Source organism: Corythoichthys intestinalis, chromosome 6 (assembly GCF_030265065.1).
Source record: "Corythoichthys intestinalis isolate RoL2023-P3 chromosome 6, ASM3026506v1, whole genome shotgun sequence".
Classification (NCBI taxonomy): Eukaryota; Metazoa; Chordata; class Actinopteri; order Syngnathiformes; family Syngnathidae; genus Corythoichthys; species Corythoichthys intestinalis.
Window position 1 is genome coordinate 26,826,453 of NC_080400.1, and position 18,120 is coordinate 26,844,572.

General features: G+C 40.2%; 1 protein-coding gene across 1 annotated transcript in view; it reads right to left on the reverse strand.

The window, feature by feature from the left end:
• schip1 (schwannomin interacting protein 1) overlaps window positions 1-18,120 on the reverse strand; it is a 489,903-nt gene that overhangs the window by 314,990 nt on the left and 156,793 nt on the right. Inside the window, exons 6-8 of the mRNA XM_057838692.1 lie at window positions 6,060-6,124; window positions 3,612-3,683; window positions 3,201-3,336 (exon numbers count right to left, since the gene is read on the reverse strand). Of these exons, the coding sequence (XP_057694675.1) occupies window positions 3,201-3,336; window positions 3,612-3,683; window positions 6,060-6,124 (273 nt within the window). The remainder of the gene's footprint in view (window positions 1-3,200; window positions 3,337-3,611; window positions 3,684-6,059; window positions 6,125-18,120) is intronic.

Consider the following 18,120-nt stretch of genomic DNA (forward strand, 5'->3'; position numbering starts at 1 on the left):
TGAGTTCTGACTTGTATGATCTACTCAATTTCTGTGTACAAGATGAAACAAAAGGATCTCTAGTGTGTCTAGATTAAGCATGTCCTTCACCTTTGATTTCTTTTAATCACAGTACTGATAAAATATTAAACACATCATCAATGACTAGTCGGCCCTGACTTGAGCATTACCCATTTTACACAAGATTTTTTGCGAAACCTAATACCCATATTTTGAAGGTTTTGAAAGAAACCTGACCACCCAGAGAAATCCCACTTGAGAACATACAAAATTTAATTCATCCATTTTGGAGCATGAGCAAGCTGGAGATTTTTTAGCTGGCTTTGAGTTAGAGACAATTTTTACATTAAACACATGCTTTCAAAACTATGTGTAATTTATAGTAATCTATCATGCTATGAAGCATATTTTGTTGACTTAGGAGAAATTTGGAGCATTTAAGGCTATGTCTACACTAGGACTGATAATTTTCTCCAGGGTATCTTGCCGACTATTTTTATACGTTTAAGATGCCCCCCGCTTCTACAAGGTACGCCTGCATTTGCGCAAACTATGCATGCGTAGAAAGGAGCAGCTTCATATGCTACGTCATCGCTCGCGCGGTTTACCTCTCAACCGGAAAATCGTTACTCGCCGGCAGGAAATTTCAAAATTACTACACCTTCTAGACCAGGGGTCGGGAACTCCGTTTTGTGATCACTGTTTTTTTTTCGTGAACGCAATTGAACGCATCACGTGGGAGCGAGAGTGAAGGGAGGGCATGCTCGGCTTTTACGAGCAGTCACCTAGTTGTGATTGAAATAAATCTTTAGAAAACAACGAAAGCTTGACATCGTTACTTGGGATGTTACAATCAATGCTCAGTTGCGCTCTCACCACTTGGAAAATAACAAATAGAAACATATGGTGTGGCGCTGCGTATATTTCCTGGAAGTCGCAACCAGGAGTGATTGTGCATAACAGTGGCAATCCTTGAAGTGGCGACAGTTTTGACTGGCAGAACTATCATGAAAAAAACTGACTGCGTGCCTCTTTGACTGGGGGTACAACGCAGGTTACTTTTCTGGGTTTAATTTTCCTCTACGCATTTTTATATACTCATGTTCGGTCAGCACTGAGTTGGGAGGGGCCAGCCCCACAGCTGGCTGATCGGAGACAGCGCGGGAGACAAGCTCTGTAAAAAATGCACATCTCTGCGTCATCCGCTCACAAATGGGCACTGAATTTAAGCATTTTATTGTGACGTAGTTTGAAGGTTCAAGAAAAATGTGTGGGAAAAAAAAAGAGGTGCGGAAATGCAACGTCGTGATCGTCCACCTCCATTGTTTACGATGCCGTCATGCCGCACTAAAAATGGCGACAGAATGACATCACTCCCTTAGTATCCGATTGTTGTACGGAGACAGCAGTCCATATTAAGTGGCGGGTAGTATTACCCACCTACAATATCCGTGTAACAACTAATCCGGATAATAGGCATACTAGCCGACGTGCCGTATAGTCCAACTAATTACACGGAGCCTAAAGAAAATCAAAGAGGTAAGAACCGAATTATTATAGATGGCCAAGTATCTCTCCAGACTTAAACCTAATAGAGCATGAATTTTACTTATTAAAAAAAAAAAAAAAAGTTGTGCAGTGAAAGCCTGGTAATGCCATATATAAAAAATAATTCAAACAAAAGTTTGGCGATTTCGGAATGTGTCTTAATCAACTACTTTGGTTCACCTAAAAAAGTGCTGTTTTGTTACAAGTAATGGTCTTTTTAAAGCTTTTCATCCGAGATGTAAACACCGGAGTTAAAATCTTGCATTCTTGTTTTAATTTAACCTTTAAAAAATTCAGTCTTCTGGGGAAAAACCGTAAAAATAGCCCTCACTATTCCAGTATGTCTGAAGGATGAGTGTATTGCATGCTCTTTGTACAGTACAGTACTTGATTGTGATATTACATTTGATTTGATTGTTGTTTGTATTTTATAGTACCATTAAGAGTGGCTTTAAACCACTACATACTCACATACATGCAACAACTGGTACCCACAACCCACACACTTTCTCAACGCAATGATCCTCCGCCTTTGTCAGTAGGTCAAATTCACTGAGCTCAGCATTTTCCAGCTGTCCCACAGGGATACCAAACAGTGTGCACAATATGTGCGACTATAGGATGGCTTCATCATCATGTTTGAGTGAGAGCAGACACTTATTTCACACTCAAGTCCCTGCACTCCTCCACCTGACCTTTTTTTATCCACTAGATCCAGATCTAATCATCGTCCTCGGCTTTTCTTTGCAGTGTCACGGTAGACAAGTGCCGTCTTAAGGAGTGGAAAAAAGAGAAGTCTCCGAGAGTTAACTCGCCTGTTGACTGCCGTCTCGGAGATTAGGTGAGGAGTGAACACAGATTTTTGTCATCGTGGAATTATAATGACTAGAACAGATGCACTGGAGAAAATCTTGAGGATTTTTTTTGGTGGTCTGGTTAAATGAAGGAAAGGTGCAGTGAATGGTAGTGGCTGCTCTGGTAATTGTACTCTGTGAATGCATGTGTGTGTGTGTGTGGGGGGGTGAGTGTGTTGGGGTGTGAGCATGCATGTGTAATGCTTTGCTAAAGACTGAGAAACTGATTTTAGCTGAGACATACTGCCTCCTCCTGGGCAGGAAGGAGATGCCACTTCCACGTGAACTTCAAACAGCAATTCATGTTTGCACCAAGCAACTAAAAACATCCCAAAATATACGCCATCAAATCTATAAGCAACCATCCACTTCATGAAATTTTATCCTCTCTCATATTCTAGTTGCATTGAATTTAACCGTAAAATTCAAGCACTTTCCAAAAACTTCCCTTTCAAAGGCTATTTACAAGGCCATTTATGTAATTAAAATTATTTACTAAATAATATGAATAAGAGCACCCACCAGAAAAATATTCCAAACATATATTTTAAAAAAGCCTTTTAAAAATATATATTTTTTAAATTCCAACATTAGGGAAATTCATTCCGGACATGAATCTTGATCAACATTTAATTTTATCATCACATTTCAATGAAAATCAATAATATCATAATAAATATTACATATCAGTCAAATAAAAAAAAACATATTTCTAGTACTTGATCCAGAAGCGAGGCCAAAACAAGTATTTTCAAACACTCCACCAGCAGCAAAGGTGACAACTTAGGCATGACTTACCGGGGTGCTGCCATCGGAGAGGGTGGCCATACTGATGGACATGCTCATCTTATCTGACGATGACAGAGAAGATGGGGAGGGACTCCTCTTGTCTGTTTCCTGTCTCTGAAGGAAATCACGCCAGGCGCGCTGGATGCTGCACAGACACACACGCACACTAGCATAGTTAAGTGTTCCATACCAAAAACTGCAATTTTTCCCTCCACTAAATCCACATCTCCACCTATTTGTGTCACATTACTACCGAGGTCTACAAAAGTTTTTTTTTTCCTTTTTCTAATCGCTCTCAAAACTATCCATCAACGTGTCAGCTTTATGTTGCCTGGCCTTGTGTAAATCACAGCAAGAAAGTTTTAACTACGGCTTATAAAGTTTTCTTTGAGGTTGATGATGACATTTGAGATAGCTCACATCAAGACTTTGGTCTCAAAGGGCGGTACGTTCATGTTGATGTTGTCAACCTGGTCCACCAGCAGGTCCTCACTAGAAGGATAAACAGAAAACACCTCGTCAGACAGACATTTTCAGTGTGTAGGTCATTCCAGAATTGAAGGACAGCTTTTTGGGATTCTTTTTTTGGCAAGTCTACCTTGTACTGTATTTTTATAAACATTTTGTTTTATCAGAATTTGTTTCTGTCAACTGCAGTGTCTTGAGGAAGAGAAAAAATTGAGGCCCGGGACTTAGCAAAAAAGACATGTAGTTAACTATCCTGATGATAGATGGACTACGATAAGTTCTCTCTTCTATTTTTAACTCATTCACTGCCATTTGCAGCGATAGATGTCAAATCCATCCTGACAAATGGAAAGGATGTTCAATGGCAGCCAATGAGTTAATAGGCTTTCACTCTCGACAGGAGCTGTCATGGAGTTATGATGCACAAACCGATTGGGTATAGTATTTTAGCAAATTTGTCAATTATATGGCAAATTTTTAACAATATCCTTGAAAATTCAATAAGAAGGGTAAGCTTAGGGAAAATGTTGATACCAAAATTGTCCTCCGATTCTGAAATATGTGTATTTGAGGGATAGACAACGCCTTAATCATGTTAAAAAATATATATATATCCAATGTGTAATAGTGGAATAAATGTAGATAAAACCCAATGTTTCCTGGAAGTAGGTGAAATGACCTGTGTCAGACATTTTTAATTGACAGCACTATTTTAGTCAATCAAACGCTAGTATCTCAAATTGGCCTGCCTACTCGTCACACATTGGCTACCCACTATGCTATGCAAGGTCAACGGCCTACACATGCTTTAATGCAGGGATCACCAACTACCGGACTGGGCACCGGTACCGGATCGTGGCACATTTGCTACTGGGCCGCAGAGAAATAATAAATCATTTGTTAACGACCGCAATCTGGCCTGTAACAGATTACACTAGCCAAGAACTCCAGAGTCTGTCTGGCGACCATCCTGCGGATCAAATTGCCAGGGCGGATCCAGCCACAGTAAACAGAGAGCGGAGTGGACCAATCAGCGACGGGCAGACGTGACATTGGTAAAGCGACAAGAAACTCAAGCACGAGCGGAGAACAGAGAAGTTTATTCAACATGGCTAGCGCGAGAGACTGTTGTCAATGACTTGTGTCGATGTGTTTTTGGTCATTTAAAACTGAATTTACCGGGGATTGGAACATATTCTTGGCTCTCCCGTTCGCCATCGGTGTTGTTGTGGAGACGACTTCCGACGCGCAAGAGTGACGTTGCTTGTTAAGAACACGTCACGCACATGAACGAATCTGATTGATCGGATGATTTCGTTCAGGCTCGAGAGGCCATTAAGGAGCTGTGTCTATTCTCACAATATGGCCGTTCCTGGCAAAGATGACACATCAATATGCCTGCATTGATTAACCCTTGTAGAGATTTGTGTAAGTCGCCCTCTAGTGGTTGGCCGCCATTACTGGGGTGTTTGCAGACCTGTAGCAGCCTGGCGTCAGTCAGTGTAAACAGCAATGTTAGCTGCTGTTGACTGTGTGCTGCGGGCGACACACCTCAACAATGGCGGATGGGGTACTTCCGGTCGTTTTGCCTGGATTAGTCTTGTCATTGATAATGACGTAAGCGCATCAGATTTGTTCCTTGAAATAACAAACCCACACATTAGTGAATATGACAAAAAAAAAAAACAGATGTCTTTGGACAGCTTTTTTGGGGGAAAAGACCACCTGCTGAGCCAGAAGAGGATCCTACAAGCAAGTCCATTCTTCGTAATATGTGGCTACAAGCTAGCAGACGGGGCAATAAAAGCGAATGCACTGAGAACATCATACCTCGTGGCGAACCATATTACTGAAACTAAGAAACCTTTCACAATTGGAGAAAAACTCATTATGCCTTCGACCAAGGATATTTGCCGTCAATTTTCTGCCACACATTGTCAGTCTGTGGTGCAAAAAAGATTGGGTACCACTGCTTTAATGGACGCAGGTAGTGATGTGAGCATCATCTGAGTCTCAAACGGACAAAAGAGAGAGACAGCAATAGATTGAATACGTACAGAAACTATGACGAGTGTGCACCGACAGTATTTTCTTTGGTAGTTTTTACCTGCTTTGAATGTATCAGCGTTGATGTGCTGTATGCTCACAGAGTGACTGACATCATGTTCGCCACACAATGGCTGCGCTCATAAGCGGTGTAAATTTTTAGGTTTCAAACGTATTTTCTCCATTATCAGAGAACAAAGGAAGCGGCATTTGCATACTTAAATACTTTTTGCAGCCTTCTTTCATATGAAAGTCATGAATACCATATGTTGTCTGTTGCTTTCAAAAGAATAAAGAAGAAATGGTTTGAGTGTTTGCTCACGTGTGTTTTGTTGTGCATGTGCGTACACTCACGTCTGCAGCTGCAAGCCTCCACTACTAAAGTTCTTGAAGCCACTCTGGAGGCTCTTGAGCTGCTCCTGTGGGACACAAATAGGACTAGGTAAGTAGAAAGTAGTTGGACGCAGATCACTAATGGACCACAACATACAACATTTGTTTTCTTTTCATTGCGCTGATATTCGGCATGTACTGTACTTATATTGCATTTAACATTTAGGCAGGGTGCATATGTAATCAATTTGAACATATTAGCTAAATTTTAAGATTGCACACAGGACAAGGAAACTTGCTGTATTCAAGATGACCATCAACACAGCAACAACGCTCCACACAAACACCCTCAACACACACACACACACACACACACACACCAATAGCCAGCATGGTATCAAAACTGGCCCGTGGGAGGCAGCATGGTACAAACATGCGTGTGTGTGGTATTACAGGCTCTAGGGTTTTAGCCTATATTGGCAAACTCGTCACCTACAGAAGGCTGCCCTCCATCGTCTAAATCCTAAAAGTAATTCCGCACTAAATGAATCAGTCCTGACACAAAACAAAAACAAAAAAATCAAAATTCGGCCCCGAGGATTGATAGATACTGGCCCATGTTACAAATCTACCAAATTTCAAGATGAGCAGTTCACAAATCAAGGAGGAGTAGAATTTCAAAGTAAGTGTCCACACGAAAAACAAGAACATAACCCTGAGTGGGGAAAATAATTAACTTAATCAGACGAGGAAAAACCAGGAGAAGGAATTGAGGAAGCTAGGACAACTGGGAAGATATCTGGTACATTCCAATTGCAAAATCTTCGTCAATCTTGTCATTTGCCTTTTGTTTAATGATGTTAAAGTTGAAATTTTTACTTTGTTTGTAAAGAGTACTGGGTGTTGAACTGTTGTCTTTGTTGAGGTCGGCTTGGATAAAATCGATGTTCATCATACGCAAGGATGTTGATTTGGAAATATTCTGTAGGTTTAATGATTGTTTTTTTGGGGAAAAAAACTCTCTTAACACACTCAACAGCACAGCTTAATCACTCAGGATAATTCTACAAAGACATGCCTTGAAATTGCTGACTTTGATTGTGAAGGAGGGAAAATGCAACAATTTGCTCCGACTGCCCTTAGACAATTGTATTAAATGGGGGGGATAAAAAGCTGGCTGCTTGCTCCATGCCTCCAAACCACCCTCGTGCCAAATTCCCTCCCATTCAGCTCCATCTTAATGAGGACAAGGCTGCTTCTACATAATTGAGCAGACTAATTGAATTACAAGGGAGCAACAAAGTTTAAGTGGAGCAGTTCTTCCTTGACGAGCATGAGGGGTTCAAGCGAGGTCGCGAGAGAACAGCTCGAGTGTATTGCTGCAACATTAGCGATATAATGTGCCATCACTGTACATGTTGTGGATGTTCTCTGACTGTGTGAAGGCAGACTAGCCAATAATGTCAGTAATAATTTTGATTAGTATTACTCGCCAAATAGAAATGCAGTGCTTAGTTGGTATTTAATCTACAAAGTACTGTACTTCTCAGATAATATTGGCCTTCCAACAGCTGAACAGTAGTTTCCATATTGTTATAGAGTGTGTCCCACACTTAACACTACATGCTTTTACCAAGAAAAAAACTATTAATGCTTACTTTTGACAGGCATTAATTGGAAATGTAATAAGGACTTCAATTGTTTTAAAGCTGTACTCAATTTGCAATGTATAATATACCAGTCCTTCTCAACAAATTAGCATATTGTGATAATAATAATATAGAAATATATAATAAATAAGCTAGCCAGAAGCATTTCTTTTCTCTTTAGAGCCCAAAATATGCTAGATGAGAAGGCTCTCCAAACACTCTACAGTGAATTGCAGTGCATTTTGCCGTATCTCAACTATTGTGCAGAAATTTGGGGGCACACATACAAAGTACGCCTTGATCCCTCAAAAGAAAGCAATTCGGATCATCCACAAAGCTCCCTATAGAGCTTTACATCAAATCCAAGTTTTTAAAATGTTATGATTTGATACACTTCAAAACTGTTCAGATGATGTACAAGGCACATACAAATTGTCTTCCATACAACTTACAAATTCGCTTCCAAGCGAGGGAATCGAATGATAATTTTAGAGGGAACAATATGTTTACCTATGGCCATGTTAGAACTACCTTAAAATCATTTTCGATTACCAACATCGGCGCTCGCCTCTGGAATGCTCTTGACCCTGCACTGACTAACATAGGGTCCCTAGCAGAGTTTAAAAGAAAATATAAGGACAGTATTCTTAGTCGCTACTGTGATTGACCTCCAGTTTTGTAAAACAACCGCACGAGAGTCAAACAAAGGCATTCTGCCAGACACACAGACAGCATACAGTGTTCTCATAACAAAAGTGAAGGAATTTCAGAGGCTAAAGATAAGGTAGTCATAACATGCCCTAATAAACAGTCGCAAAGACAGAACATTCAACTGCTGACATACGCAAATGCTGTCCACCTTTGATTAAATCTACAACATTTGTGTACAATGAAGTTACTAAATTGATCGCTAAGTACACTGGACAGGTTTTCTCAACAATGCGACCTCGAGCCAACGCCCATGTCCGGCCAATACTTTCACGTCTGGATTTTACGGAGGATGGCTGGGGGAAATGGAGGCCCATATGCTTGATGTTCTTTTCTTCGGTTTTCTTCTGGTTAATCATATCACAAAGCTATCTTGTACCTGTCAATGACACCAATGATGATGACAATAAACAATAAATTATTATTAATTATCATCAATAAATTATTATTATAAAGTGCATTATTTTCTGTAATGTACTGATGAACATTAGACTTTCATATATTTTAGATTCATTATACTCAACTAAAGTAGTTAGAGCCTTTTCGTGTTTTAATATTGATGATTTTGGCAAAAAAGTCCAGAAAAACCAAAAATCCCTATCTCAAAAAATTAGCATATCATGAAAAGGTATGCTAAAGAAACTACTAACCTAATCATCTGAATCAACGAATTAACTCAAAACCCCTGCGAAAGATTACTGAGGCATTTAAAAACTCCCAGCCTGGTTCATTACTCAAAACCGCAATCATGGGTAAACTGCCGACCTGACTGCTGTCCAGAAGGCCATCATTGACAGCCTCTTGCACACAGAAAGATATTTCTGAGCAAATAGGCTGTTCCCAGAGTGCTGTATCAAGGCACCTCAGTAGGAAGTCTGTGGGAAGGAAAAAGTGTGGCAGGAATCGCTGCACAACCAGAAGAGGTGACCGCGCCCTGAGAAAGATTGTGGAGAAGGGTCGATTCCAGACCTTGGGGGACCTGCAGAAACCTGGAAATGGGCCACAGGTGCCGCATTCCCTAGGTCAAGCCACTTTTGAACCTGAAACAGCGGCAGAAGCGCCTGACCTGGGCTGCAGAGAAGCAGCACTGGACTGTTGCTCAGTGGTCCAAAGTGTTATTTTCAGATGAAAGCAAATTTTGCATGTCATTCTGAAATCAAGGTGCCAGAGTTTGGAGGAAGACTGGGGAGAAGGAAATGCCAAAATGCCTGAAATCCAGTGTCAAGTACCCACAGTCAGTGATGGTCTGGGGTGCCATGTCAGCTGCTGGTGTTGGTCTACTGTGTTTTATCAAGGGGAGGGTCAATGCAGCTAGCTATCAGGAGATTTTGGAGCACTTCATGCTTCCATCTGCTGAAAAGCTTTATGGAGATGAAGATTTTATTTTTCAGCACGACCTGGCACATGCTCAGACTGCCAAAACCACTGGTAAATGGTTTACTGACCATGACATTACTGTGCTCAATTGGCCTGCCCACTCTCCTGACCTGAACCCCATAAAGAATCTGTGGGATATTGTGAAGAGGAAGTTGAGAGACACCAGACCCAACACTGTGGATGAGCTTAAGGCCGCTATCGAAGCATCCTGGGGCTCCATAACACCTCAGCAGTGCCACAGGCTGATTGCCTCCATGCCACGCCGCATTGAAGCAGTCATTTCTGCAAAAGGATTCCCGACCAAGTATTGAGTGCATAGCTGATATAATAAATTGAAGGTTGACTTTTTTTGTATTAAAAAACACTTTTTATGTATTGGTCGGATGAAATATGCTATTTTTTTGGGATAGGGATTTTGTTTTTTTCTTGACTTTTTTGCCAAAATCATCAATATTAAAACAATAAAAGGCTTGTGTGTAATGAATCTAAAAAACATGAAAGTCTAATGTTTATCAGTACATTACAGAAAATAATGAACTTTATCACAATATGCTAATTTTTTCAGAAGTACTAGTAGTTTGCTCCAATGGTTTACCTAGTTTACAGGTACTCTCCATGGGTCTGTTTAGAACATGTTTGAAGAATAAGCTGTGCTAATTGAATAAAAATATGGAGTATTTTTTTCTGATCACATTTATCGAGTTTGTGTGAAGCTTGAATTAATGTCTGTGAAAAATGAACGGATTTGAAATGGGCGACTGCAATGTCTCATCATCATATTATCATGCAAGTACCTGCGTACTTTGTGCTTGCCATACGTTAACTCATCCCATGAAAGCTGGCTTAGCGATAATAAGGGTCACTGAGACAACTGTGCACAGTTTATGAGTGGCTTGAATATATTTTGAAAGAAATTCTGTGCTGTATTTGTAAAGATCTACTTCATAAACAGTAAAAAAAAAAAAAAAAAAAAAAAGTGCGCATTTCATGGTTCTCTGATGGCTGGCCACTGAGCCAGTTAAGCCATGGAAACACATGATGTAAATGCATACATATGTTGTGTTTCATTAAAATATTTAATACTGTAGTATGTATAACTGTGAATTATATGGCAAAGCTTGCTGATATTTACTCTAAATGTGCTCGACAGATGGATGGTGCCAGTCGGTCAAGTGTCAAGTGCAGCACTTAAAAGAAAAACTGAGTATGTGCCCTTTGCATGCTTGTGTGTCGTGGGTGAACGCTTGGTTAGTTCTGCTTCCCTAATGTACTTTTGACACCCCCACATCAAATGCTCAATACACAAGGTTGTGATTTTATTCTTGCACACCAACTTCTAGCCAATGGCCAATCATAATGAAGCATTTAAATTTGAATATCTAAGTCTTTAAATTTTATCTTGTCTGGCACATATTAATGAATGAATATGGCTATTAGCAAAAGCAGGCAAAAAAGACCAACCATATCAGTGGTCTCCAAACATAGGGCAGCAGAGGGTGCATAATTTCACTTTAACAAAACAAGACAACACCTTTTCACCAATCTGGTGTCTTACAAGTGTAATGAGTGAGTTGATTGCAGTCAGTTGCTGCTTTTATTAGCAGAAACCACATAGGTAAAGTTGTTTGTGCTCGATCCGTATGAACAAAAACCAGGACCCACAGCGACCCTCGAGGACCTTTTTGGAGACCCCGGAAAAATAATTAACTTCAGAAGGAATGTATGGATGCTCCAAACAAAGTTTCGTTGTGCTTTTTGTAACAATGACAATAAATATTCTGAATCTGAATCTGAACTTAAAAAAGGACATTTTGGGACATTTTCAATGCATGCATATTTAGCAAACATGATAAAAGGAAATTAAAGACTGATTAAAGACACATATGGGCACTTTAAAATTAAAGAACGAAAAAAGAAAACTGCATGCCTTATTAGTTAGTGGCTGCACATGAACCTTAATGAGTATTCCACTAACTAGAAGACCTAATGTCCCCTATTTCCTAAAATTGAAAAAAAAAAGGGGGTTATTTACGTTGTTGGATGCAATGAACACTGTTTCTCTCATTACATGGACTCCCAGAAGGAACAAGTAGCTCATTAGATAGAATCAAGGGCTGTGATTAGTGATCAATGATCTCTTCAATGTGCTGTTTTACTCTTTAAGTGCGTTTGCCTCTGTGGTTGTCTAAAGAAAAGAGAAATCCTGGAAGAAAAACACATGGGCCCAGCTTGAAATTCAAACCTTTCTATGATCTCATCTTCCTGGAGAGTCAGTGTCACCGCTGCTTTGTTTTCATTGAAAAAACATTATCTATCACTCCCCAAAAAGACAGCTGTCTCCCTCATTCATAGTCATCAGTCTTCACCATACACACTCACTCAGACACTTTCAAATGTGCCATTTGGGAATTTTCAACTGTGGAACAGCAAAGCAGAGAGGATTAGAAATAGAGAAACATAAAAAGGAGCATAAATGACTAAAAATAGCTAAATAAATGCAGAAGTTGTGTCAGAGACTACACACAGAAATCTCTAAGTCTGATGTGTGTACATGTGTGTGAGAGAGATAGGGAGAGATGCTATTCGTGAAGTCTGGAAAAGGATTGCGGTGTGCTTTAAGGTGAGTATTAAGGGGTTAAGCGTTTAGAAAGATAAGCTTTGAGCATAATGCTTAGAAATGCATGTGCCAGTCAATGTTCTTGTAAGTTGGTGCGGCAGAAAGAGAGATTGAGAGTGATAGCTACAGAGATATCGCTAAATACATATAGAAAAGTAAAGGAAGATAAACAGAGACTCAGTTTGAGAGATAAAAAAAACTTCAGAGATTGAGAAAGCTGTATAGGTTGAGAGACAAATTGAAAATTGGAGCGATATAAAAAGAAATAAGAGAAAAATAACGCTAGTAATAACTGATATTGTCAATAGCTGATATATAGATACAGTATGTATGTATGTATATTTACACACAAACATTAAGTTGCTCTTTAACTTTTTCGACGTTGATAGATAAATTACATACAGCTGTGGTCAAAAGTTTACATACACTTGTGAAGAACATAATGTCATGGCTCTCTTGAGTTTCCAGTTATTTCTACAAGTCTGATTTTTCTCTGATAGAGTGATTGGAACAGATACTTCTTTGTCACAAAAAACATTCATGAAGTTTGGTTCTTTTATGACTTTATTATGGGTGAATAGAAAAAAAGTGATCAAATCTGGTGGGTCAAAAATATACACACAGTCGGGGCCGGATCTATGGGTGGGCCAGGGTGGGCACGGCCCACCCAGATGTGAGTCGTGCCCACCCAATCAAAATGTCGGTGTTCTGTTATGCATAAAAGATTGATGGGTTTTGTGATTGAATACCTGAGTTTATTGCTTTTACGTCTTATTAGCATCATCTAGTGGACGCCTTAATTTACTGCATCCCATGTGCACTTTATTTGAAAGAAACAGTCACACGGATGTTCAGTAGTTGTTCAGTAGGGAATCACACGACGACGGCCGCAGTCAGTTCGCACCATCTCTGTGACCACTTTGCCTTGAATTTGAGGTTGCATCGCCGGTAGGTATTGTTTAAATGTGTTTAAAAACGTAAATATGTGAATTGTGTGTACTTCAGTGCTAAAAAAGTGAGACAGATTTACTTAGCATGAAACTTGTGATATGCTAATTACCCACGAGTTAGAGGGTCGGCAAAATGGCGTCTCGGGCGCTCTGCTAATTGTTTATTCATATTTTCATATGCAGTTTGCTACAGATAGGGCAGTACATATGCGATTTCATATATTGTGCATAATTTGATTGTGTTGTTTTGTCTGTTTTCTTTAGTTTCACCCTTTTGAGTGTTAATAAACCTGCTTAGACATAGCCACGTCTGTAGAGTCGTTGATACGAGAAAGGTGTTCATAGCCACGACTATCGTGACGGCACAGTCTCTATTTAGCGTCGCACTGGATATAGAGAACGCACGGAGAGTTGGTTTCACCTACTTTTTTATTGCAGGATTAACGGTTACTGTTGGCCGCAACCACGCCGAACAAGCAATCACCAAAACAAGCTGTTTTTCCAACCTCATTTGTTATCCGCGCGCTTCCTCTCTCTCCTCCAGACACATTCTCGCAGTCGGACATCCGGGCATTAATGATGTCACCAGCCACAACAATGCGTCGCCATATTGAAATGGGGGCAAAACACGAGTCACAAGCAGTTGCTCTGTCCTTTATTGAAGTACAAACGCGTTGAACTTTTGTCTTATTTGCGGTCTTTTTTTCCATCGGAATGACTAAAAGTTGCCGTGTTGAGGTTTGTAACACAAGGAAGAGTTCGGAGCCGCATTTGAAGTTCTTTATTCTTCCTCATGAGAAGAAAAGGACAAGCAAATGGCTGAAAGCAATTAATTAAGGAACAGTAAAACAAGACGGTTCAGTGGACCATTCTCGCCAGTGGGAACCTAAATCCAGGCACATTTACTGTACGTTTGCAGCTGACATTTTATTACTGGTGAGTAAACTTTAATCGATTTTTCTTGCCCTAATTAGCTGCTAGGATTCAATAGACTAAGCATTTTTATTATTACCGTAACTGATAACTTGCAAAGCGTTATTTTTCTTTTGCCATGAACTGCTCTGATCGGTCAATCAGTATATTATTGGCCTGGTGGGAATTGGTTATTTTGCCGTGACGTGTTCACAGCTAAATAACGCTTGGAGGCAAATTACCGGTTACGGCAGAAATGATCACTCCGTATATACTACCAGTTTTCTTAGTTCCTCACAGTACATATTCCACGTAATTGGTAAAGGTCAACTTACTGGGTGACTTTGTGAGGTAGTTGTAGATGTTACCGAACTCCACTGCAGGCAATTCCTTTGGATTGTTTATCCAGCTATCAGCTGCGACTTTGTATGGGCAGATTTGCAGGCCAATACACGCTAATTTTAAGTTGTATCGCCTCCTCGCGTCTGTCGGCAGTGACTCCTGATAATAAGTCATGTTTAAGATGTTTTTAATGAAAAAAAGACGCAAAACACACCTGAAATATATGAATTTCATGCGTTTGTCTACGGATGTTTACCTGTGTGTGCCCCCATCTCAAAATGGCAACACGTTGCTATGCGAGATGACGTCATCGTGACATCACGCCGACAGCAAGAATGAAAAAAAACAAACAAACAAAAAACAAACCCCCCCAAAATTAATGCAGCCTCAACGGGACACAAGCCAGTGTCCTACTTGCGCCGTTCCCAAGCCTGGAGAAATGCAGAGGGTTAAAAAAAAGCCCATATTTGGGGTGCCCCCTCAAGTTTTCTTAGTGCCCACCCTGGTGGGTAAACCTAGATCCGGGCCTGCACACAGTAGTGCTAATATTTGGTAACATGTCCCTTGGCCATTTTCACTTCAATTAGGCGCTTTTGGTAGCCATCCACAAGCTTCTGGTTGAATCTTTGACCACTCCTCTTGACAGAATTAGTGCAGTTCAGTTAAATTTGATGGCTTTCTGACATGGACTTGTTTCTTCAGCATTGTCCACAAGTTCTCAATGGGGTTTAAGTCAGGACATTGGGAAGGCCATTCGAAAACCTTAATTCTAGCCTGATTTAGCCATTCCATTACCACTTTTGATGTGTGTTTGGGGTCATTGTCCTGTTGGAACACCCAACTGCGCCCAAGACCCAATCTTCGGGCTGATGACGTTAGGTTATCTTGAAGAATTTGAAGGTAATCCTCCTTCTTCATTATCCCATTTACTCTCTGTAAAGCACCAGTTCCATTGGCAGCAAAACAGCCCCAAAGCATAATACTACCACCACCGTGCTTGACGGTAGGCATGGTGTATTTGGGGTTAAAGGCCTCACCTTTTCTCCTCCAAACATATTGCTGGGCATTGTGGCCAAACAGCTCGATTTTTGTTTCGTCTGACCACAGAAGGTCTTATCTTTGTCCATGTGATCAGCAGCAAACTTCAGTCGAGCCTTAAGGTGCCACTTTTGGAGCAAGGGCTTCCTTCTTGCACGGCAGCCTCTCAGTCCATGGAGATGCAAAACACGCTTGACTGTGGACACTGACACCTGTGTTCCAGCAGCTTCTAATTCTTGGCAGATCTGCTTTTTGGTGATTCTCGGTTGAATCTTCACCCTCCTGACCAATTTTCTCTCAGCAGCAGGTGATAGCTTGTGTTTTCTTCCTGATCGTGGCAGTGACAAAACAGTGCCATGCACTTTATACTTACAAACAATTGTTTGCACTGTTGCTCTTGGGACCTGCAGCTGCTTTGAAATGGCTCCAAGTGACTTTCCTGACTTGTTCAAGTCAATGATTCGCTTTTTCAGATCCATGTATGTATATTTTTGACCCAGCAGATTTGATCACTTTTTCTGTTAACCCATAATAAAGTCATAAAAGAACCAAACTTCATGAATGTTTTTTGTGACAAAGAAGTATCTGTTCCAATCACTATCGGAGGAAAATCAGAGTTGTAGAAATAACTGGAAACTCAAGAGGGCCATGACATTATGTTTTTCACAAGTGTATGTAAACTTTTGACCACAACTGTATGTTCTCATTTGTGCCTGTACGTTTTGCGGGGTCTTAGCATGATGTTCAGCTTTTGAGAATGAAGCAGAACAAGCAGGAGGAGACATCGCTTTTTAACAAAGAACCACGAAGGTCTGAATGTCTTTTTTCTCCCTTAATAATGAAAACTCCCATTGAAAACGGCATTTTGTGTTAATCTGCATTCTCTTCAACTAATACAGTGGTACCTCTACATACGAAGGTAATTCGTTCCAGGACCTTGTTCGTAAGTCCTAATGGTCGTATGTCGAGCAGGATTTTCCCATAAGAATATATTATAATTCCATTTATTCATTCCACAGCCCGAAAACCTACACTAAATCCTTAATAAATACTGCTGGTACTATTGCAAATAGCAATTACACAGAGCAAAACAAATAAATTATGAATAGAAATAGGAATAATAATATAATATTAGGATTTATAATAATACCTTTAATAATGTAACGAATTGGCGTTTAATGTGGTGAATGTGTTTGCGTGATGTACCTGAACGCATCGCGTGGCTGACTTGACAGAGTGAGATAGGACTTTTTACTTTCACTTTGTTTACTTTGTTCAGCTGTGGGGGACAGTTGGCGTGTTGTGTTGCACAAATTGCTGGAATAAATGATTAGAAATATGAGGAAGATGGCGATTTCTTTGGCGATGTTACCACAATAATAATTGTCACCTTAACTTATAAATACTGTCAAACGGAGGTCGGAGGAGGACCTTCGAGAATAGACATTCTACGGCCGTATTGTAGAGTCAGTTCACGGATGTGCACACCATGCTTATTTTTTTCTATCATTTGCATCTTCATTTCAATGGTAAGCATCAGCTTTTTCCTGTTTTCCCCACTTGCACTAACATTCTTGGAACCCATGTTGATTTTTCTCACAAGAAAATCCGCCGTGGATCGGTCTTACAGGAAAACAAAGAAACTGCGGCGCTGTCATAAATCGCCGTATTGCAAGCATGTCGTCAGGTGTAGAAACAAATGGCGAGTAAAATTAATCGTCGGATGTCGAAAAGATCATGTGTCGAAGCGATCTTATGTCGAGGTACCACTGTATTCAGATTTCTTTAAAGATGGGAACCTTTAGTGTGACAGAACGCAAAGTTGTAAGGAAAAAAAACAAAGAATGAATACTTTAGAGTGTAGAAGGATACAGTGGGGCAAATAAGTATTTAGTCAAACACCAATTGTGGAAGTTCTCCTACTTGAAACATTAGAGAGGCCTGTAATTGTCAACATGGGTAAACCTCAACCATGAGAGACAGAATGTGGAAAAAAAACCCTGAAAATCACATTGTTTGATTTTTAAAGAATTTATTTCCAAATTACAGTAGAAAATAAGTATTTGGTCACCTACAAACAAGCAAGATTTCTGGCTGTCAAAAAGGTCTAACTTCTTCTAACGAGGTCTAACGAGGCTTCACTTGTTACCTGTATTAATGGCACCTGTTTTAACTCATTATCGGGATAAAAGACACCTGTCCACAACCTCAGTTATTCACACTCCAAACTCCACTATGGCCAAGACCAAAGAATTGTCGGACACCAGAGACAAAATTGTAGACCTGCACCAAGCTGGGAAGACAATCTGCAATAGCTAAAACACTTGGTGTAAAGAAATCAACTGTGGGAACAATTATTAGAAAATGGAAGACATACAAGACCACTGATAATCTCCCTTGATCTGGGGCACCATGCAAGATCTCACCCCGTGGCGTCAAAATGATAACAAGAACGGTGAGCAAAAATCCCAGAACCACACGGTGGGACC